The sequence below is a fragment of the Ciconia boyciana genome, chromosome 6 (genome assembly GCF_034638445.1).
Source record: "Ciconia boyciana chromosome 6, ASM3463844v1, whole genome shotgun sequence".
Taxonomy (NCBI): Eukaryota; Metazoa; Chordata; class Aves; order Ciconiiformes; family Ciconiidae; genus Ciconia; species Ciconia boyciana.
This window is the reverse complement of record NC_132939.1, coordinates 59,575,232-59,598,976: the sequence shown is the minus strand read 5'-3', so window position 1 is coordinate 59,598,976 and position 23,745 is coordinate 59,575,232. Positions and strand designations below refer to the sequence as shown.

Genomic DNA, 23,745 nt, shown 5'->3' with positions numbered 1-23,745 from the left:
TAGATGAAATAAACTTTACAATATCCAGGTCCTTACACTGTCATTACCTTATTGTCTGGGGTAATAGTAGGGGAGGGGCTTCGTAAGCATGTCTGTGTTCCGCATCAAGGCAATTTCCAGACACAGAGAACTCTCTTATGAATCATACAACAGATGAGTCTTACCACAGTAATTTATTTCTTAAAAATCTAGTTTATTGCACTTGTCTCAAAGCACAAACAAAACCAAAAACCTAAATACAGAAACAAAAGTAAAAAACCCATCCTAATTTCATTAAAACTACCCTAAAAAGTAGTCTGATCAGAGCTCTTGACACCAATTTAATATTAACGACCATAGCAAGGTACAGTATTGTACAGTAAACAACTAGCAAGCTCAAGCCATTACTAAGATGACTTTGAAAAATGTAATACAAAAGTGTCACTATTAAATAATGCCATCGTACTTGAGCATCTGGTGCTTGGCAGGGCGCAGAGAAGTACTGATGTCCCTTCTCCAAAGTGATTGACTCAGGAGCTGCCACAAGATACTTCTAAGCTGAATTTCAGCTTCTTTGGGGTCCTCAAGACTCCAAGCTATGCTTGCATAAAACAGACTAGGTTACTTCACAAGCCGATTCCATTACAATCCACTGCCAGACAGGCTAAAAAAACCCTCTGGGGTAATCTCCATATACGGATGAGATAGCAATGAAGCAAACATATCATCTGTAAAAAGGGAAACAAATCTGTCCTCCCTGCAAGACTGAAAGATCAGACTGAGAACTGACAGCCAATATCACAAGTGCTACTAAAAAAAAGTGACATAACTTGGTTCTCTCTCCACCAATTCACATTCTCACCTTGCACCATGTTTGTTCCAAGTTTAGTGCAGTACACACATGAATTATTCTGAAAGAGAACAGAGGTTAAAAAGAACACACATCCTTTTCTGTATGTATTAAGTTCTCAAAACAGAAACATCCCCACTTTTCAACTCCTGGCCTTTTCTGAAGCTGGCTCTTTTACAGCATTGATTAGCAGCTGCTTAAAACATTCTGATGATTTATAAGCTTAGAACAAACACAAAATAACTCCTCCGCCTACATTGTGAACTCAAGTTCTCTCATCTATATTTCTATTGCTTAAAAAAGATGAGGTATCTTTCAAAGAAGATTTAGAGTTTAAAGAAAAATAAACTGCAATGATTAACTTAGGTTACTCCCCAGTTCATCACATACCTCTGCTGCAACATCTGTTAATTATAAGACACTTCAAAATTTAGCTAACATAGCTAAAAATCAGAATATTGTTAAGTATTTTCTCACAATATCACAATTTTTAATGGGATATATAGGTAATTCTATCAATTACCATTTTTCCTTTTAATACATCTAAGTTTGGTACTCAAAACAATTTGAGCCCAAATGTTAAAGCACTGGCTGGAGGCACAAATACAGCACAACAGGAATTATGAAAGCTGCCTCGTACATTCCTGCTCTGTAGTACAAACCCAACATGCAACTTCTTCCTATTCCAAAGTGGGACTTACCCCCAAAATCTGTCAGCTTCCTGATGGCTGTGTGAAATGGGCAAAAGTCCCCCTGATATTAGGTATAATCCAAACCTCTCCCTTGTGAATGGAGCCAAATTATGAATCAAATTTCTAGAAATGGAAGGTTAGTATAGCCTTGCAGATATTTATATGGAAATGGATCAAACTAAGTTCATTTCAACACCAATGCTGTGTAATCATGATGTTCTCAGATCTTACCAAGAAATACTTTGCCATATTTTCTTCCATGCTGCAAGGGAAAATAATTCTAAATATATGTACAATAGTCAGAGAGCGGTCCCATCAGTTTGGAGTTCCAAGTACAAGAAGAAATTGAGAAATGCTTAATGTTTCTGCTGTAGAGAAATATTTAATGCAACAGAATTCCTTCTCAAAATAAGTACACATGTATTAGTCTGCATGCTGTTGTGAAATAGTCACTTTCATTGCTAGTAAGATTAACTTAAGAATTATATTTCCAAAGGAGTTTCTACAGTAGTACGGTATAACAATTGCAGTATGCCACACCTAAAGAGTCTCCCAAGAGCTAATGGAACAAATATCAGAACTCACAGCTTGGGGGCTATTTAACAGGTCAGTTTTTCAATACAAAAGTGCTAATATCACAGGTCCAATATGAGGGGCTTTTAGGTCCAACATTCTGTACATACATTACAGAAATTCTGTCCTTCTGTTTTTTCACTGCTTCACAAGCTTGAGAGACTTCATATCACTTCCCATTCATCTTCAAAATCATCAGGGTGAAGCAGAACAGAAGTGTCATTATTTTTCTGCAAACTATGGGAATGGCTAAAGGTCTTAGTGAGGCGCTGGAGAAGGGATCCTGAAGTACTGATCGCCCACAGTTCATCTAGAGGGGTCACTGCAAAGCATAAATTAGCCATTTTTTAATTAAAGTAGCAGGTTCCAATTATAAACATTAAATAAATAATATTTGGAACTATTTTCCTAATTATACCCAGAGAAGGTTTTTACTAATGTGATAAAAGCACCCTTGGTGAAACTCTCACAGTCAACAAAGCATTTAGGGTATGCTGCTCTCCCTGCATATGGTCAGCTTGAGCAGCATCAGGCAGAAGTCAAAGCAGGCATCACAATGTTTTGGACTGTCATGCAGAACCAACTTGCCTGTTAAACGCGAGACATTTCCAGGAATCTTCTTCCAGTAGTCTCCTGCTGGATTCTTGTCAGTAATGCCATATCGACGAGCTACATCTCCATTTGGACAGCGTGCCCAAACGGTCCTTGTACTTATAGCCAGCTGACAAGCCTGCAAACCTAATCGGACATGAAAAGGGAATAATCACAGGCTTTCTTATATACTAAATATGCTTGCAAAAAAGTTTATTAAGAAAAGACAGCAAGATTATAACAGTTTGTATATATCCTTATATTAATACTGGAGAAGAACTCTCCATTATAAAAGGCACAAAGAAATACCTAGTTTTCCAGGAGGCTTTCTAAGAAAGGATTGGCAAGAAGACAACTTAGGACCACATATTTCCTTACACTGACTTTAGGGGAGGTCAACAAAGTAGATGCTATTTGAATCTGAGCTTCTGGCCCTGTGTAAGCAGAATATCAGCAAGTAGGCCACTTGCAGCACATGAAGCACTGGTGAACAAAAAAGCTTCTTAATTGCAGACTTTGTACTCACTGCATCTATTGACCATAAGGATATCACACTGTGGATACATTTTGTTATGTGGCCACAGCCACAAGCAACAACAAATTAGAGGATCTTCAAAACATACTTTTGGAGCCTCCGCCGTATTTTACTACCATGAGGGGAATAATCCAACAGTTATAACTTCAGTCTGTCTAAAAACGGTTAACATTATAGACATTGTGGACTTTGTTTCTTCCTTTTCACAAGAAAGCAAGTACTCCACAACTAAGTGCCATGCATTTATGCAGTGAAAAATCTTTAAAAGGCAGACAGCATCAATACACAGTTATTTAGAAAGAAACAACTAAAATTTAGTTGTATTTACAGGCAAGGCAAAAATGTAATTACCTAATCTAGAATGTATCCAGCACACAGGATTAATAGAAAGATGTGCAAAATAGCATTAGGTTTTTATTAGCCACATCTAGATAGGAAACCCATGTTGTATCACATTTAAATAAAAAACTTCCCACAGCACAGTAGTCTCCTGTTGCTTAGGAATACTGCTTTAGTTCTAACTGAAAGGGAACCGCACCATTTATTAATTCAGTGGCAGCAGCCTGAAATAACACACAACAGAAATTCATTAAAAAAATCAGATTTCTTGTCAGTTAACTACTTACTGTTTTTAAGTAAAACCAAGGTCATCTTTAAAAGATAACCCTTATCAAATACTTTACTATGTTCCTATAAATAAGCACACTTGATTGCTGAGAAAAATATTTGATTGAAACATTGCTCTCCAATTTAAAAAGCAATGGAAAAAAATCCCAAAACAACACTGAGAAAATGGCAGAAAGAACAAGGAACTGATGCATTAACTTTTACCTGGTACATGTTCCCAGTCAGTGCCTACAGGCATTTCATCTGTAATTCCAACTCGTACATGGACATTCCATTTGCTATCAATTGCCCACAACATCTGATCATTTGGACTTGAATGAATGCCGACCAAGTTGATTCCTACTGGCTATAAAAATTAAGCACAGTATTTAAACTTTGTACTACTGTATCTTTGTACTATTGTATCACTTGTTCTTCACAGAAGTACACAAGAGTAGTAAAATATTTAACAGATACTAAAGACACGAAGAAATTTAACTAACATTTTATGTCACTGTACAAAATCACCAATTTTTAAAAAAGTCAATCCCTTCTTAAATGGAAAAGGAACATGAATTAATATCACCCAAAGTTACTGATAAAGATATTCATATTTAATGTTCAGCATCCAAGTCTAATAATATTAGTATTTGCTTAACCACTGTTATCCCAATCAGGTACAGTTTCAATTGCAAGTTGAAGAGGGAACTCTTCCACTGAAATGCACAAAGAGCAGTATTTTCCTCTTGCCTTCCTGAAAGTTTTCCTAACATAACTAAATCTGCACCTTATTTCTAAACATATACAAGCAGTACATTTTTACAGTCTGAATGTCTCCTCTTTGCAACGAAATGGTGATCTGCCTTCTTTCCTGTACTCCATTCCACAGGAATACAACCGTGGAACTCATTGCAGACCATTGCAGTGCGGGAGCAGCCACACCTGCAGGAGAGTATTCACAACACTGTCTGTTGGCAAACCCAAGTGAAACACACTTCCCATTCTGCTCCCAGGCAAGTCCTTACTCTATCTGCTTCTATGGAGATTTGCCTTAACTACTGTTCAAAATCCGTGTTACTGACCACAACATTTTACGGACATCAGAAGATGGTGATTTTGTAGCAAAATATATCAGCCAACAGGTTTAGTGGATGTAAATATCCTGCAAAACATGTACTTTAAATAAAACGTAGATAAGAAAAAAAGTTTTTCTCCACATCAGCCTAATAAAGGCACTGAAGACAGTAAGAGGCCCTGAAATATGTCATCACCTCACAAAGAAGCACTGCATTTCTTGCTTTAGCCTCATAGGCCTAAGCTGAATTTCCAGTACGATAAATACAAGAGCAAGCAGCTCTTTGCATGTATAAGACTAGGAATACAGAAGCATAATCTGCATGTGCATATAAGCACACAACGGCCCTGCATAAGCCCCACACGGCCCTTCTGTGTATGTAACAGTTACCTGCTTTGGTTTTGCTTTTAAAATTCTGGTGCTAACATGTGTCTGACCCAGCTATAACCAAGTTCGACTTGCATCACCAAATCAATCCTGTCTAGTCAGGCTGCAAGGCCTTTGACAGACTATCTTCTCATGTTTGTGCTCTCATTAGGTACTTGCCCTCCGTTGGAAGCTTGAAGAGTAAATTCACAATGGCTGCAGTTTGAACACTTACAGTAAGACAATAATTGTCTTGAAGACTGTTGACTACATAGAATATATAACTGCCTAGCTACTTTCAAATTGGTATTCTGCCATATTACAAATAAACTAAACTACTGTATCGCAAAAAAACCCCAAAACCCACAACCCAAAAAAACCAAAAAGCCCCCCCAAAAAAACAAATCCAAAACCAACCCACCAAAAAAAACCCTAAACCACAACAAAAACAAAACATCCCAAAACCCCATACCACTCTCTCCTCTGATCTTGCTGCCTCTTCCCTAGAAGTTATCCTCACTCCTGGCTCTGTTCCTGTTTCTCCCCTCCATTTTTATTTGCTTCTTTCTACAGCTACTTCGGCTCTGACTCCTTCCTACTTTACGCTGTTCACCTCCCCACACCACTGTCATGGGTATGCCTCACTACGGTGCTGCTTCCAGCTTCATCACATCCCTCTCCATATTTCCACTCTTGTAGTCCCATGTTTTCAAGTAAGGGAGCTGTGCAATTAATAGCTTGTGCAGACTGAATTACTGCACATAACGGGAGATCTTTGCCTTTTTTCTTTCTTTCTTTTTTTTTTTAAATCCACTTATCTCCTTCTCTCCACAATGTTCTTCTACCACAGTCACCTCTTCCTCAGATTTAGGAGTTTCTGCTAGTCTTCCCCCATCTCCTTCACACCATGAATTGCCAGTCTTCCACTACATGTTCCAACTACATGTTCCACTACAGTGGAACTGTAGTTCCACTTCATGTTCCAACTACAGTCCTTCACAAACTGTGCCAAACAGCTTAGCGTGACCCTTGTTCCTGAACTGCTGGGATTTGTGCACCTTGCTCTCCACTCTTCCATGTCAGGATCCCATTCCTCTCTTCCTCTGTCATTTGTCTAGAAAAGAATTCCCTGAGAAAGAACTGGAGAACTATTTCCACCTAGAAAGACTTACTGAGTGCTTACAGCTACTACCTAAGCCTGTGCATCACTACAGATTTATAGGTAGCGGAAGCTAAGAAAGGCAGACAAAACACCCTAAAGGGGTAGCATGAAAGGAGCTGCATGATGCTCAGCTAGATTGCTTCCAATATCACTGCAAGGTTCAAGTATAATCAAAGCAACTAACTCTACCCTACTCTGCAGCACCAATATATCTAAGAAACAAATGGAAATTATCAAGTTCAAAGTAACATCTCTATAAGCTTGGCCAAAAATTCTTCTCATTCTTTGTTTTTCTAAGTGAGCTCCTGTTTCCTCCTCAAGTTTCCCTACCTCTCTGGGTATTTCACTTCTGGTTTCTCTTCCTTTTTCAGGCTACTTAGCTCTTTCTGATAAACTCACATCAATAAAACAATCCTCCTACTCACTCTCGTAATAAAGGATCCAGGCAATACACTGACAGCAGCATCCAATGCTCTTAACAGAACACCCCCACTGCTGCTTTCTGCTGTGAAACAGACAGTAAAGGACACAACTGACAGGACAACTACCGATACGATTATATACAGCAGCTTTTGGCATAAAGCATTGACAAGACGTTGGGAAACAAGTACAAGCAGTTCTTAGAGCCTGTTGCAGAGATTTTACTTCTGGTTTTACCTCTGGGTGGGTTTTGGGGTTTGGTTGTTTTTTTGTTTTTTTTTTTTTTAACCCAGAAAGCAGCCATCTACAACAAAAAGGTGTTCTCATGGCTACCACAGTAGGGTGGATAAAATTAATTTAAAATGTTCTTGACATAATGTACCATTTTTTGGAACAATCATACTGACATCTCAGATATCCCTCATTTTTACTAAGCTTTAATTACCATAAGCACACTTTAAGTATTTTATAATCTATATAACAAGAAACCAATCTCTACAGCTGCAGTTGAAGATTAAATAGAGTTCTCTCATAGCAGTAAAGAGAGATATCTGTGCAAATTTATAAATCTGCTGATAACATTTCCGAGACTGATAACCATGAAAATTAATAAATTATTTCAGCATAGCCTTTTCTCAGCTGGTTTAACTTCCAATAGTATTCATGAGACTTATATACCTTGACTGTGAAATAAGTCATATTTGTAATTCACTGAAGAGTTTGGAATTTTAAAGAGTCTCTCACCAGTCTCACAGCCTTCCTCCTCAGACGCTGACACAGCAAACTCTGTTTATAGGTTTATCCACAATACTCACCACTGTGAGAGACCGCCTTGTGTGGAGCATTAATGGATTCAGTGTTATCTGATAAAAAATGGTGGAACATTGTTTTCCTTTTAGTTGTGGTGCCAAAAATTTCTAAATGCAAAAAATCTCAGGACACTGACTGTTTTAGCCAAGAACAGAAAGCAGATCCTCTTGCCCTCTGGTCTTGTATCTCAGCTACAAAAACCCCAGTTGCTCTCTGTCTTTTGAGGATTTCCCACTACAACCATGGACTGCAACACATTTTCAACATTTAAAACTACATACTAAGAACTAAGAATACCTTTATTGTCTGCTACAAATAAAAACAATGAAAAACAGTTTGCTAGCACCCATGTGTCTGATGAGAAAACAGTGCTGATAAAATGAAGTAAACTTGGAGAAAGTACTTAACCGACAAATTGTTAAATGATATCAAGAAATAGTGTCTGTGGTAAACATATTTAACAGCTTTACAATTCTGTGCAAGTCCTTTCCTTTCTTTCTGCAAACCACGGAGAAATAAGCTTCAGTGTAAGAACTTCCTTTAAACAATAGTGTCAAACAAAATCCAAAGTAAAAACTAATGCAGTTCCCCACCCCCCCCAACCTACTAGTCAAAAGTTTTGTCTTACTGTAACTACTTCAGTCATGGCTGAACCCAAAACACAATGGTTCAACTTCCTTGTCAAGGAGGAAAGGACAAACACACACACGCACACAAAAAAGGCATCAGAACATTTCCCACGTCACTTTTCAGGAGCACGGAGTCCACGTATCAGCAGACCTCTGCTATCTCTGTTCTGCCGCAAATATCTAGGACAAGGAAGACTAAACATAACATTCTCAGTCTGTCCAAGCCCAATGCTTTTTTATAACAGGTTGGTGGCTACAAGCAGCACAAATGTTCTCCTCACCTTCAAAAGAAAAATCAGAAGCACCATCAGCTGGTCCAGGCCAGGCTGGAAGAAGGTCAGATCAGAGATACCTCTCACACTGTTGAGCATTATCTGTATGCCAGACTAATCTGACTATTTTCCTGGCTAACAGACATGCAGACCCTATTAACTAGTACAACAAACAAAGAATGCAACTTAGAGAGACCCTCCCCTAACAGAGGCCTAACTATTTGCATATTATTTTCTGAGCTCCACTTGAATGAAGGTTGTAAAGCACTTTCAGCATTAGAGATACCAAGAAAGCACGAGCAACATAAGAGCAGTATTGACCAGAATGTTTTGTATTCAGACTTTTGAAGAGAACATCTTGCTAAATTAAGTGCCCCTTTTTCCTCTGCAGAGAAGTTGAAGGCAATATACAAGCAGGAAAGATGAATCTATATTTAGTCTTCCTAGAAGCCACATGTTCTTCAGTAATGCTGCCATTGAATTGTCAGAGAAAGATTATTATTTATTGACTGAAAAACTGGGGCACTATTTTCCTCAGAAGCCTTAGAACAACAACATGACCCTTTCCCCCACTTTCTGCCTTTAGTGAATAAACAGACGAGGGCCTTAGCTGGTTATCTCCAGTCTACGGCTAGCACAATCAGGAAGAAAAGGCAAAGCCAAGGAGTCAATTCCTTGACCTCTCCTTTGTCAACTCGGAATTTTTTATTCCGAGGGTTTTTCTCGCAGGAACATGGGAAAGACAACATGTGGCATCAAATCCTAGAAAAGGTGATAGCAAACCAGTGCAACCATTCAACATGATAAAGCTCAACAGAACCATAAAATGCATTCAAAGTATTTAGTACAACTGTTCCTTACAAGCAATTAAAAAAAATAAAATAAAAATTTAATGCAATTACTTTACAGACCATACAAACTACAGACCTACTCAGGTTTGCCCAACTGTCTTCTGGTCACACTGTCTTATACCTAAGATTATAAACTATAGTGTAGGAGATGATAAGCTGTCTGTAATTACCACTACAGGTATTTTTAATAACATACTGAAAAACTTAACTATTAGGACAAGAATGACTAAGTTTTTATGTCGTTCATACTAAGAAATGTATGTTAAGTAAACATTACATGCAACAACTTCCCATGAAACAGAACATAATTCAGTACGAGGGAATAAAAACCTTGTATAACCTCTGAGTAACCAAGGCGGTTTTTTGTTTTGTTTTTTAAAAACACACCTTTAACGAGCATCAGTAAAACACCCTCTCATGCAGGCTATGCCAGTAAAGTGCACCTCTCTAGTTTTGGAAACTTAAATACCTTACCAAGGAAAGTAAAGCATTTTTGTAAGGTAAGAACACCCATACATTTTTAAATTCAGCCTCAGCTCTGCTTTGCTCTGACAATTTTAAACAGTTATTAAACTGTTGCTTTTTCTGCCATTTTGCTTTTTAATGTTTGTCCATGTTATTTAACATGTTTGTGATGAAAACGCCACACACCTTTGACAGCGTCAGAAATTCCCATTACAGCACTGCTTTATGAACAAATGCATGTAACCTTTATGTGTTACAATTCATTTACATAACGGGGGGAACAAAGCACCTGTAAAAGAAAGCCCCACAAACTCAGGGAGGTTTAAAAAAAATAAATTCAACAAATGTTGACCAGTTCTGAAAAGTTACTATCTGTCAGGATACAAAATACATCCTGTAAGCCACAGGAAACTGGAAATGCATTCAGGATACAACAATTACTACTCATCTAGTAGTACTCATCCAGTGCTAAAGCTCTGGACTAAGTACTGTCACAGGTAAAGCGTGGCCCCTGAATACAAGGCTATGCAATGTGTTACACTACTGGATAAAAACAATAGTACTCCAGGGGTCAGGGATCAGAAATGAAGTCACTGCCTCCCAGACAGATGATCCATTTACTAGACTATATAGTCCAACCTCCTCTGCCTTCCTTACTTCTTAGCTTCATTAGTCTTGGGTTCAGTAGACAGTGTCTTCCTACAGACCAGACTATTTGGCAGTTCTGTAGGAAGGGCCATCTGAGCAGGAGATACACTACAGCCCAGCCCTCCAGCTCCCTGGGAAGGCAACTGATCGCTAGAGGGGTCTGCAAAGAGAGGTCGTCAGCACCTCGTCTCCTTACAACATCATCATAAAATAGGGGGACAGTAATACACCGTGGGGAGGGGCCTCCAAGCTCCCAATTCAAAGTCAAAGGGTCTGATGTGCCCACCAGTTACCCCAGGGTGTCTCCTTACTCCATGCAGACTTGTTGGCTGACTGAAGTTCTCTTCACTGACCACACACTCTGAGCTTAGCACCCACCTTTGCTGCCCCAATTTACTTCACAAAAGCTAAGCCCCCAATTACAAACCTGTCAGCTGGATCCAGCCCCTCACAGCTTTTAAAATCAAGCAAGCTGAAGTTCAGTCACACGAAAAACCAACAATAAAACCTGCTCTAACGAGAATTCAGAAAATACAGATGTAGCTTTAATGAAAATGAAACAAAACAAAAAATCCCCCAAACTCTTAGTTTATACTAGCACAAGTAATTTTTTATGACTGTCTCTCAAAATCACTTTCCAAGGACTCCTATTTATTAAATACCTCAGGCTATCACTACCTGCAAGCACACGAACAGTTCCACTGAAACCAAGGCAGACGCTGCTTGCTAAATCAAGACGCGATTCCTTTTCCCATGAATTTTTACACCATTACGTTTTTATTTTTAAATAGAATAATTCTGAAAAACTCTCAAAACTCAACAATGATAATTGTAGTTACTTTATTTACCCAACTGAATGTTAAATATATGTCTTAATTTCTCTGAAAAATAATTAAATATATAATTCTGTGTTAGCTAACCAAAATATGGGCACACTGGAAGAGTGCAGATGTGAGGATGTTTCTAGTACTGAACAAGTGAAAGTATGAAAACAGAAGGTTCTCCTTCTCACCATTTTTGTTGTCAGTGTAAGCTAGTCTTGTTGAAAAGCAAATATACCACCTTGAGATCATATTTCAAAAGGATACAGAAGGATCGCGTACTCAGTTTTCTGGGTGTATCCCATTTTGTGCACTTTTTGTGATCTGAAGCTTCTGGTGCTGATAATAATTGCTATCTAATGTGACAGGCTACATGCACGCTTTTCTGAACATGGTGATAGCATGTTCAAAGGACATCTTAGAACAAATATCAGCAGGCTAAAATTCCAAAGCAGAAAAATATAGTGAAATACAGTGACAGCAGTTTTCTTAACTAGCAACAAAAAGGAAGATAATAAGCACTGAACTGAGCAATGGAATCAGCGTGGGGCAACTTTAGTAAAAATGCTGGAATTGCATTTTTCCAGTATCTAAAGCATCTTTTATGTAACTTATGATTTCTTAAGAAAGGTATGCCTGTGAACAATAGTACACATTTGAACTTAAACATTATGGCATTCTAAATCAGCTAAACAAAATACACTGCAGCAGGAGCTTTGATCTCCTATACTTATTTGCAACCCACCTCGATACAGCTACTCTGACTACTGCCAAACAGTTTTTCTCTACATCATCTGGAAAAGTGCAGTCCTCCAGGAAAATCCTCTCCCTATTAATGTCTTCAGGAGGCCTCATATGTGTAAAGATACATGGAACAATAGACTAGCTAGTCTGGTGTATAGATAACCAGAAGGTTTAATGAGTGTATTACCTCTCCAACCTAAGCAGAATTGCTCTAATAAAAGATACTTCCTCTGCATCTTGTGTTAGTACTCCAAAGTAAAACTCATAGCAACTCAGAAAGGTATCTGTGCAACAGCTAGGTAATGCAAGCTAGTCTGTGCTAGTGAAAAGAATCAGACTTGAAAAGAACAGTGATGTGGATTATGCATTAGAAAGAACAGAGTTTTCCACAGCAAGTACTTTCAAAAGTATCATGGATGATTCTGAAGTAAAAGTTATGAAGCATTTTCAACAGAAAAATCCCTCCCCCTCCAAATATCCAATCCTTGAAGATCATTCCAAACAAACCCTGCCTACATTTCAGCTTTGATTCTGGCTCCTACCAAAAAAGATGCAATGGCAAAATCTGATCTTGAGGAGTGCTCACCGCTTCCTCCTGTAAGTACCACTTAACACAAAACTGGCCTTAATAGAAACCTTACTGAAAAATGCAAAGGTAAGGCAGATGGCAGAGGAAGAAAGTCTCCACATTTGCATTACGTGTTCTGTACGGTAAGCAGAACTTTAAATAAAGAGAGGAAAGGAAACAAAAATCGTGACAACTATTTCTAACAAGTCACCACTCATCCATAAGGCACAACCAACCTCCTTAAACTGAACGTAGATTAAGAGAAAGGAAGGTATTGAAATCAAATCTAGTGTGTATTGATTTTGCAGAATTACAGAGAAATTTCCTAAATTTCAAATGTTATTTTTAACTACCATTTGCTTTGTAGTTTTAACAATTTTTGAATGACAGTGAAAGTGTGAGCAGCCTTAATTTTGTGTGTGTGTGTGTGTGAGAAAAAAATAGCTCCTCCTAGATCATAAGAATTTTGACTACCTTCTCTTACCTACAATATCAAGCTTAAAGTATAAAGAGACAATTACTAGGGTGTGTTTATGGGAAGAGTAGTAAATCAAAAGTTTCTCTAACTTGAAATGCACATACTGCAAGAGACCATTTTATGGCAAACTAAGTTAAGTGATACTCTTCTGCTGAGACCCTAGGAACTACAAAGGATCAATGAAAGCTTTATACAGTAGCCAAATAGCAAACATCTCCTTAAATAAACCCCCTTTACTCCACAGTTTGGACAAGCCATGCAGATATTTAAATAAACCTCTCGATTTAATAAAATTGCTTTTTCAATTTGGAACGGGCTGCCCAGGGAAGTGGTTCAGTTTGAGTACCCTGCAGGTATTCAAAAGACGTGTAGATGTGGTGCTTAGGGACATGGTGTAGCGTGGACTTGGCAGTGCTAGGTTTACGGTTGGACTCGATGATCTTAAAGGTCTTTTCCAACCTAAATGATTCTATGATTCTAATTAAGTAAATGGCAATTAATAAAATGTTTAATCTATTTTTAGAGTAAGACTGATGGTTTACAAGCAATAGATGATTGGTGACTCATAACAAATTGTTGTCCTGATCTTTGTTTCCTTTAATCCTCTTAAATAAAGTTCTGCTTATCTGATAGATCCTTTAATGTAAATCTGAGAAGGTGGTTCTTAAGGCCAGTTTTTATGTTAAGTAGTACTTGTAGAAAGTGAGCATTTCTCAAGATCAGATTTTGTCTCTGCATCTTTTTCAGAAGGTACCAAAAATCAAAGCTGAAATGTTGAAAAAATTCTTTTCAAACAGGTGTTCACCTTCTGGGGACCTTTTAAAGCAATTTGATTTTTTTAAACTTTTGATCCACTTCTACTCCACAATCACCCAAATTAGTCTTATTGACTATATTAATTTTATATTTGATTTTAAATTATTATTTCTTTAGGCCAGAAATCTGAAAAGCATTAAATCTTTATAAATATACATGCATACACATATAGAAAGATACTCTATAGTATCTACATAAATAGTATTTCTATTTCTTGCTAATTTTTTAAAATTAAATTTAATGTATATTGAGGCACGCTACAGCAGATAATAGTTTTAGCCTGTATATTAACAACAGAATGAAAAACATTTTCTATTTCCTGGACTAAAATAATTTCAAAGAATTTTGATCAGCTTTGTCAATGTCCTTAGAGCAGCTTCCAAAAAGCTGCTTAACTACATAATTATTTTGACTTCTGAGACTGCAGAACAGAATGGATGAAGCACAGAAAACATCTACATATAAACTACTACTGCTCAAGGTACTGTAATGATGTTATCAACCACTTCTGAAATGCTGGATAAAATAAAGAAGAAGAGGGAAGGCAGAGAACATAAAATGTTATTTTTCATCTCAAGAGATACTGCAGTAGGGAGTTACAAAGGGAAGAGTAACAAATGACAATGGTTTTAGTCTAGATTAAAAAAAAAAAAAACACACAGCATCACAGAGCAAAGACTGAACTTAAGTTACATTCACTGATTTTAGCATGAGTAAAATCTCATCAAAACTATTGTCTCTGAATACCTTTGTGAAGTTGTGCAAAGATGGATGCTGTGCAATTGCAGCACTCCTTTAATGAGAAGTGACACCATAAAAGCAGAGTCTGTAGCTGCTCACGAGCTGCTCATGAGTCATGAGATCTGGGATATGGCAAGTCATATTGGCTCTGACATTTACTAGGGAATGAAATATCCATAGTTGGTTTTAAATTACATTATTTGAGAATGCTCCTGTACTTAAAGCAAGTGAAAGGCAATTTTAATTTCCTTCTTCAAACAGAAAATGACTGAATCGTTCACAAGTACTTCTTACAATATTTCTGTTGTTCTGAAGATAAAGTGATGCAGCATGAACTGTGTCAAAGTCAATTAAGGGACAGATAACAGTAAGGTGCTGCTAATAAGCAAATATTGTTCACTGAATAGTCCACTTTTCAGCCATCATGTTATATTTGTTACCCAAACACTAAGCTAGCATTTGGAAATAATTTTAAAGTTCACATATTTTCTTATTTTGCATTAAGCCTTTGTAAAAGCATTAATTGGCTGCTCCTTCAGTACTTTAATGACTTGTTTTAACATGCCGGAATTGTCTTGAAATGAGCATGTAACCCACAAGTTTTCATCTTCTCTGAAAGCAATGTTTGAATTTCTGCCCTTTCATATTGACTCATTAAATTTGCAGTGTCAGGTGTTGGCAAGATAACAGGAAAGAGAATGACACTGCTCTGGGTATCAGAAGGTTATCATTTTGGAAGGCAACAGCATCCAGCTTCCTTGATAAGTAAATAGGAAATAATTTGATTTTCAACCTTGTCCCATTAAAGACTTTCTACACAAGGAAGTCACTGCTAAATAATGAGCCAAAGCAAATCCAAATTTCTTGTAAAAACCTTTGTATTGAGTAGTTTAATCTACTTTAACGGAGGAGTAGAGAATGCACTTAGTAAAGACAAAATAGTATCAGTGTAGAGAAACAGCTTTTCAGGCTATTTTCCTGGATAGACAAATCTTTGGTAAGAAGATACTTACACAAGTTTAATTTTCTGTCTCTTGGCAAACTCCGCGTAAGCGGAACACATCCTGGAATGTGTTTTCCCCCTTTTTAAATATACTACCCTTATGGAAGACATCATCACTGATATCCTCAGTCTCCTCTTCCTGCTGCCCTACCCCCTGTTAGCAGGAAAAATTTCTCTCTCATAGATTACATGAGAAAGATTCACTTGCAGCACACAAAGAATAAGCAGTGTAATCTAGCCCTTGTTGCAAGTGATATTGGTACTTATTTATCAGTCTGTTCTGCTACTCTGCAAAGGTGCCATTTCTCCAGGTCTGACTGACCACATTGCCAGCACAGAAGAACAAGTCTAACCAGTGCTGTGGTAACTGATGGGATGCAAATCTGCAGTTTCCCTCCCCTTCTTTGCTGCTACACCCTGAGATTCACAGAAGCAGATAATAATTGGCTTATTATAAGCAAAGATAAGCAGAACCAAAAGCGAATGATGTAAAAACCAAACTATTGCAACTCCACTGCCAGAGATCGACATTTATTTCTTAATCTGTCCTTTCAAAAGTACCACACATTTCAAAATCTTTAGGAGAAATTCTGTAACACTACAAAATGTAAATCAAGTATGCAAATACATCCAGTGCTACTATGCTAGATCAGCAGACAGTTCAAGTGATTTCGTGCCAAGGAGCAAAGAATGAAATCAGTAGTTAGAGGTCAGCTCAACTATAGCAGTCCCAACCCACGACACAGAAGTTACACCCATTTCATAGTTTAATTGCAAAGTATTAGAGCAGCAACGAAAGCAAGCACTGAGGTTAAGGAGAGATTAAAAAAGAAACCAGACACTGGAGAAACATATTTTGTCCATTCTCTATATTCAGAAAAGATGCTCCCAGGGTACTTTAGGAGGCTTCTTTCCACTCTGATCCTCCCAGCTGGCAGGTAGAAAGGATATAAAGTTTGCCCATTCCCGGAACAAGGGAGAAGAGCTGCAATTGTACTGCATGCGCACAGCACCCTGGCAAGCATCCCAGACTCACAAGGGTGAGGATAAAGGAAGAGGGAGGCAGGCACTTCAGCACCATGCCACTTGAGCAGAGCCTTCCCACACCCCCTGCTTTGTGCTGTTTGCCAGTCCAGCCAGGCTAGCATACAGCAGGTATTCAGTATATGGTTCAAGGCTGCATTCTACTACATGTCTATCAAGCTGCTGTGTTATGAGAAGGGTAAACTTTCATTAAGGATAGAAAGGAAAACAAAACCTTCCACTTCTGGGGGAAAAAAAAAAAAAAAAAGCAAAGCTGTTTGTGATGATTAGATGAATTTGGGATGATTTACGGTGATAAGCCAGCATATTCAGAGTACCTTATACAGACTCTGGGGGCTTTTTGTTGTTGTTGTTGTTTTTTGGGGGGTTTTTTTGAGAGATAGAGAGAAATCCTGTAGAATTCAAACATGTGGGACGAAGTTTTAAGCTACACCTTTAAAATCTGGCTCTATTGTTTTCCATGAGTGTTAAAATTATTCTTTTTCAAATGCATAGAGCTAAACCACTGGGTTACAAAGAATTGTAATCAACATTTTACCTGTATAGGTGGCTCAATCATTATCCATGCAGGAAGCATCAAACTTGGGTTAAGAGGTTGAGTTCCTACACGGAAATAAATACCACCACTGGTGTCACAGGCCCAAACATGCTGATTTCCACACGTCAAGCTGATCAGCTTTACAGCACCTAATAACAAAGAGACTATTAGCAACCTGGGATTTTCCTTTCAAATTCAGCTAATAATGAGAACTTTTACTTAGACTTGATTGTCTTAAACTAGCTTTAAACAAAGTCACATAAAAATGATTAAAAGTTAATGCAACCTGGGAGAGAAAAAAAAAAAATCACTGGATACAATGAATAAAACCAACAGGTAGTGTATGTGAGGTATTTCTGTTTTTTATCTAAAAATGAATGTTTTAGTCATAGGATACTGCAATTTCTAAAGCACACTAAAAATATGCTATTAAAATAACTGAATTCAAGCAGGAAAACATTCTGTGACAAATGTTATCAGTGCCTAGACAAACTTTCACATGACCTAATGTGAACTTTTCTCTGTAGCTGGTCATGCTTGTAGACTTTTAAAGGTGTTGATCTGCTAATACATTCAGCAAAGAACACTCCTAATGCTACCAGCACTTTAAAAATATGAGAGCATATGGATTATGCATTTCAGTGTTAACATACCAGTGTCACATCTGTAAATAAAGGAGCTGATTTTCAAATGGATTTATATTCAACAGTGTACATATTTATTACACCTATCTCAAAAGTGCAGCAGTATTTTAACCCTATGTAAGTCAGCACAATTACAACAAAGCTGCCAAATAAGTATGTTTTGGAATTTTGGAGTAGGTGGGGTGTTTTTTTTGTTTTGTTTTGGTTTTTTTTGCATACCAAATCACACCCGTCAATCTTGCTATTATAAGTTTGCAAAGATAGTAGAGAAGCATACCTGATATTTTAGAATAAAAAGAGCTGCTAGTTAACTGTCAAATGGAACTCTTATTCTTTCACATTAATTTTAAAATAGCCATGTGATGTAATATACGTAACATTTGATTTTTTTTTTTTCTCCCAGTGTTCGGACAACACAATGCTAAGTAATGGAAAACATATTCTACAGAAAGAGGGATCCAGTCGGTACAGATACACTACAGAAGGAATGCTCTGGTCAGACTCCAAACTAAAGACTAAAAATAGGCCTCGCTGGTTGATTGAACATGCCAGTGCTGCTTGGGATATCCCATTCTTGGTAACAGTTCTCTCTTCAGTGATGTGAAATCTGGCAACAAATCCTTGTAAAGTGCACCACATACAGCATTCCTTAAAGAGAGGGGTGCAATTTTATCTCATAGAGTGCAAGTTCAAAGCATTTATTTCTGCAGCAGGCAATATTCCCCGTCGTGAAGGCTTGCTGGGGGAAAGAACAGGGAACAACAGGACTTACACAGCTTTATCTTTTAGTTATCTGTAATAGTAAACAGATCTTCTCATTAACCAAAATTATTTACCTTTCTGAATCATGGGAATTTGAATTAATTCATCTCACCCCAAAACTTCCTTTAATCATGCAGCTTCATATTAAAAACAAATGACAAAACTAGACACAAAAACTTCTACGGCTTGGGATAAGAACATCTAAAAAAAACCTTTCTTTTGCAGGCAGGGGCTTGATATTCAGCTCTAAAGTAAAAATCTTACTTAAAACCTCATTATTTCTTGTAACATAAAGTATGACTCAAACTAATGGCTTTGTCACATGATGTCTCAGCTGTTGAAATGTTCTGATCCAAACAAGCATCAGAGCACTCAAACATGGAATCACATATCAGCTACTTGGCACAGCTGGTATTATTTACATCTACAGTACAATTTGATATTCAAAAATGCAGCCCTTATGTAAATGTTTTGGGGTTTCTCCCTCCTCCCACTTACTCTTTTTATCTTAGGAGAAGGTCATGCTAACCACATTCATCTACTGTTCAGAGAAACTAGCACAATTCAGACGCATTGTTTATTGTTGAAACCTAAAGGTCATTCTACTGTGTTTAGAAACCTTGATACCGATAGTGGAACCCTAATCAAAATAGTTTATTAGATACTACTCCCAGTACATAGTGTAAAGGCAAGAGGAAGATACCACCAACATAATATGAATATTTCAACATTAATTCTGGCAACCCCATCACTTCCATACAGAATTCTGAATTGCATTTTACAGCAACTTGCCCCGCTCTCTCCACCCCCCCACCAATTACAGTCCTAATATTTCAGGAGTAAACTCAAACATACACTTGAACAATAACAACAGTTCTCAAATTTCTTCAGCCCCATTAGAGCAAAGAAAGGCTCTTATATTATAACCATGGGTATGCACTATCTTGTCAGCTGTGATCTACTATACACATTTAATTGGAGGAAAAATGCCTAAAACATTTTCACACTTAAGTATTAACCCACAGTGACAGGTAAAGTGGAGTGTCTGAAGTATCTCCTGACCCCAGATTTCTGCAATACCACCAAGGAGTGCCGCGAAGCTAACAGGAACAGCTGAAGGTTGAACTCCTGAACTGCTGAAGTTCACAAGCCAGATATTACAGTCAACTATCACCAATTACACTGATTTCCTTTATGAATGCTTCAAGATTTTCAGACAATAGCAAGAAGTTATTTATTATTTCAGTTAAACAGTTATTATCCAAACCGCTGGAAGCAATGGTATCATGAGAAAAAGTTTCAAACTCTGCTAAGCAACTTGAGAAGGAGAGCATGGACAAACCTATCCTGTAGGTCAGTGAAGGTAAAAGGCACCAAGCAAGTGCTTAAACTATGGTACGATTAGTGATTTGGAACCAGTCATCAGATCTGGAAAACATGATGTATAACTGGCAAACAAATTAATTTTAAAAGACACATTTTAAAAAGTTTTCCATGAAGTTATTACAAATTGTATACTAAAATTGTACATAAGGCTTAAAGTCTGCCAGCTGTGTCTGCCTTTCCTTAACCCTGAAGTTAAAATTGCTTGTCTGTTCTCAGACCAGTCATGAACATTGCCGTTAAAAATGGAAAAATTGCAAAACAGTTGAATTATTTTTAAAATGGTGCAAGAATGATGCATAGTCTCAATTTCTTTTATCTTTTCTTGAAACAGGAATGCAGGTTAGCATGAAGGTAAGAATGTTCTAATAGTCAGACTATTAAAGAAATAAATCTAATTGGAATACTACTGATGAAGCTGACAAGTGGCCTGATTACCCCAGAGGCAAACCGGGAGGATATTTTAATGATCAAAACATAGTCCACAACCTTGGTCTTATGCCTAACCAAATAAAAAAAGCAGTTAACCAGCAGCACATTCTTAACATTATGCTGAGCAGTAGATCAGTATAAGCCTGAACATAAGGGCGTTATCAGCTGCATCACTTGGATGATGCAACTCTTGGAGCATAATTTTTCCTTGACAGGATCCTAATAAGCTTTGACCACTCTGTTAAGAACGCGTTTAACCACAAAATTCCAGGCCTTGTGTATGGAACTGCCCAGGATCACACGATTATGGTTACAGTGTAGTACAAGAACTAGACTAGTTAAAGCTACTGGTACACCTGCACAGCACTGTGGCAGGCCGAGTTGTCTTAGACTAATAAACTGTAAGAAGCATGTACACATATAAAGTACCTTGCAAACAGTAAACATGCCATCTCCAGCAAAGGCTAAATGAAACATTGTTTGAAAGCCATAGTTGTTCCTGATGTTTTACAGTCCTCTGCTGTGAGGCCCATTATTGTAAGGTACTATTGAATCCAGTAAATGTAATACTCCGTATCAGTAAACCAAAAGATACTCCTGAAGGAAAATATTGACTGTCTGCTAAGAGAGTTAAGAAATAGTCTACTCAATAAAAATGTCATACCTAGTTGAGAAAGATCCAGTTTTGTCCAATGCATCCCTGTTGGACAGCTGGATGACAGTGTTCTGATAAATATCCGCCCAAGACTATCCAAACCCCAAATGGCGTCCTGGCAGGCAGAGTAGTGCACCATTTCAGCCTCCGGTGGCAGCTGCACCGTAGAAGGACGAAACTGAGGGTTCTGATCACTGACACAAAACAGATCCTTGTTGTTTTGGCACAGCCACAGAAAGCTTCCTACAGAAAGGACATTTCTGTTATTAAAATCATTCCTAATCCGCTCTGAGAAAGCGTACGCATCTACTTCTGGAAAAATGATCAGCACATTTCAAGACAAAACTAAAGCTTCTTGGCTATGTTCGTAGGGTAAGATTTTGAAGTACAAATACGCATCCTAAGCCCTTATTTAGGCACCTAAATACTCCCTTTCTCAAATCAAGTAAGTAGTAAGTGATCTCATTTGAAGAAACATCTCATTTGAAGAACCTAATAGAGAGAAGACATACATAACAGTGCACTATCACTTCCCTTTATTCTTTTGCTCTTCTTTATCCTTGATAATTGCCTTTGAAAACCAGCATTCTTTTTCAGCTTTAAATCACACATTTTTGCCAATAAGGCCAGTGTATTTAGTTAATTCAATTGCTAACTATGGTAACTAGCAGTTGAATTCCTTAGCATGGGCGCACTTTTACTGATAAAATGTGCAATTTTGCTGCAATAACTGCACTGACAGGAGAAGTACTTGGTTAGTATAGGCACTCTAGCAAAGCATGCTCCAAGATTTCATATTACAAATTCTGGCAATTCATGCTGCGGCAATTTAAGAAGTTGCCGCTCCTAAAGGACTACCCGTTTCTCTGTTGGATGCCACTCCACACCAAATGTGGCAGAGTGAATGGTATGCCTTTTTTTTTTTTTTTTTAAAATATCTCCAGTAGTTTTACAGACAGATTTCCACCTTACTTCAAATATGTTAGATCCCTGCATACAGAAAAGGCACCCAAAATCTGAAGTAATTCAGGATATTTAATTACTTACACCATCAATTCCACTCTATTTAAAAGTCAGATATTATATGCCTGCACTGTTGATTCACTAACCTTCTTTAGATGAAGCTGTGGAAGCCAACACAAAAATCCATTTTGTGGCAGAAGCAGTACCACGAGGGACAATATTTTTCCAGTAAGTGCCTTGAAAGAAAGAACAGGGTGGTATAGTATGAAACTTAATTTTCTATTAAAATTTGTTATTATTTAAAATGTTACCATTTGAAAGAAATTCCATTGCAATCAATTATTAAATATCATGTAGACAGATTTTCTATATAAATCTTTCAAGAAACTGTTGGGGGAGAGGGGGAGAAAACCTCCTCCTGACACATACATACACATATGTACACACACAGAGAAAACTGGGAATGCAGAAAAGGGAGGAGAAGGGAGAAGATTAATGGTCTTCAACAGACCAGGTTAAATGAGGTTAAACAGACAATGTTCTAGGTCTATTCTTAGTGTTTACCTGATCAAAGAAATGTACTAAATCAAAATTCTATTTTGAGATATATAGCAAGAAAAATAAAGCAATTCCTCTATTATTACTGTAAAACCATAACATTACTGTTTTGCATAGGTCACACCAATCATGAACAAGACTCAGTTGTGCTAGATGTAACAGGTACAATAGCTTAAGATTGTCTTCTCACCCCAGAGAAGAGACAAGTGTAGGTACTAAAAGGAGTAACTTGTGCATAGTTCACTTGCAGACAATTAATTTTCCATTAAAAATATTTCTCTTTAAATAGGAAAGTATTTAAGACCAAATGCTAAGGAATTGTTTTATTTAATTTTTAAACATGGAATTGTTTGTTAAAGCTGCCCTGACTCACCATGGATAATTTTTGTGGTGACAGAACTGTAGTTAGTTACTTTCTCCTATTTATTTTTCTTAACTTAAAAATACTAGATGTAAAAGCACACCAACCTATTAAGTTTCCCTTTGCCACATGGAACTCATTTTTGCCTGAAGAGATCCAGACTCCGCTGCCATTAACTCCAAGGAGGCTGGGTTGACACTGAAGCTGCTGTGACCAAAATGCCATTCGAAGTTTATCAGCCACCTTCTCCACAGGTGCCTGAGCTGCTGTTGCCACTGTATGAGTTGCCTGGATTATCGTCTGGAACAAGCTGCACTGGTCAAACACTACATAATCAGTGATGCTTACCTGGGGGGAAAAAAAAAAACCAAAACGAAAAAAGCATTCTTGATAATTAGTTAAGCTTTTGGGTGAACTGCAGAATCTTTCATCAGGAGCTTTTTTTTGTGTGTGTGTGCTTTATGTACAGGAAATCTACCAAGAGTCTAGCAACCTTCCAAGAGTAGGAAGGGAAAAATAAAAATGGTATGTTTTGAATCAGTAAGAGTCTTGATAATAAACAAGAACCAATATTAAACACCAGTTTACAACTCCCTCCTACCCAACAGTCCGCTTTGAATTCTGCATTTTAAGAAAGCCCTTTTCTTTGGGATGACTCTTCTCTCCCCCTAAAAGCATATTGAACTCTGCAAACTAAGAGGTGAATTTTC

General features: G+C 37.6%; 1 protein-coding gene across 2 annotated transcripts in view; it reads right to left on the bottom strand.

Moving 5' to 3' along the window:
• Positions 1–201: 201 nt before the first annotated feature.
• TECPR2 (tectonin beta-propeller repeat containing 2) overlaps positions 202–23,745 on the bottom strand; it is a 45,287-nt gene continuing 21,743 nt past the window's right edge. For both annotated transcript variants that reach the window (XM_072864093.1, XM_072864094.1), the window contains exons 14-20: positions 23,143–23,383; positions 22,263–22,352; positions 21,163–21,396; positions 17,278–17,426; positions 4,052–4,193; positions 2,683–2,832; positions 202–2,416 (exon numbers count right to left, since the gene is read on the bottom strand). In XM_072864093.1, the coding sequence (XP_072720194.1) occupies positions 2,259–2,416; positions 2,683–2,832; positions 4,052–4,193; positions 17,278–17,426; positions 21,163–21,396; positions 22,263–22,352; positions 23,143–23,383 (1,164 nt within the window). In that variant the 3' untranslated portion in view covers positions 202–2,258. The remainder of the gene's footprint in view (positions 2,417–2,682; positions 2,833–4,051; positions 4,194–17,277; positions 17,427–21,162; positions 21,397–22,262; positions 22,353–23,142; positions 23,384–23,745) is intronic.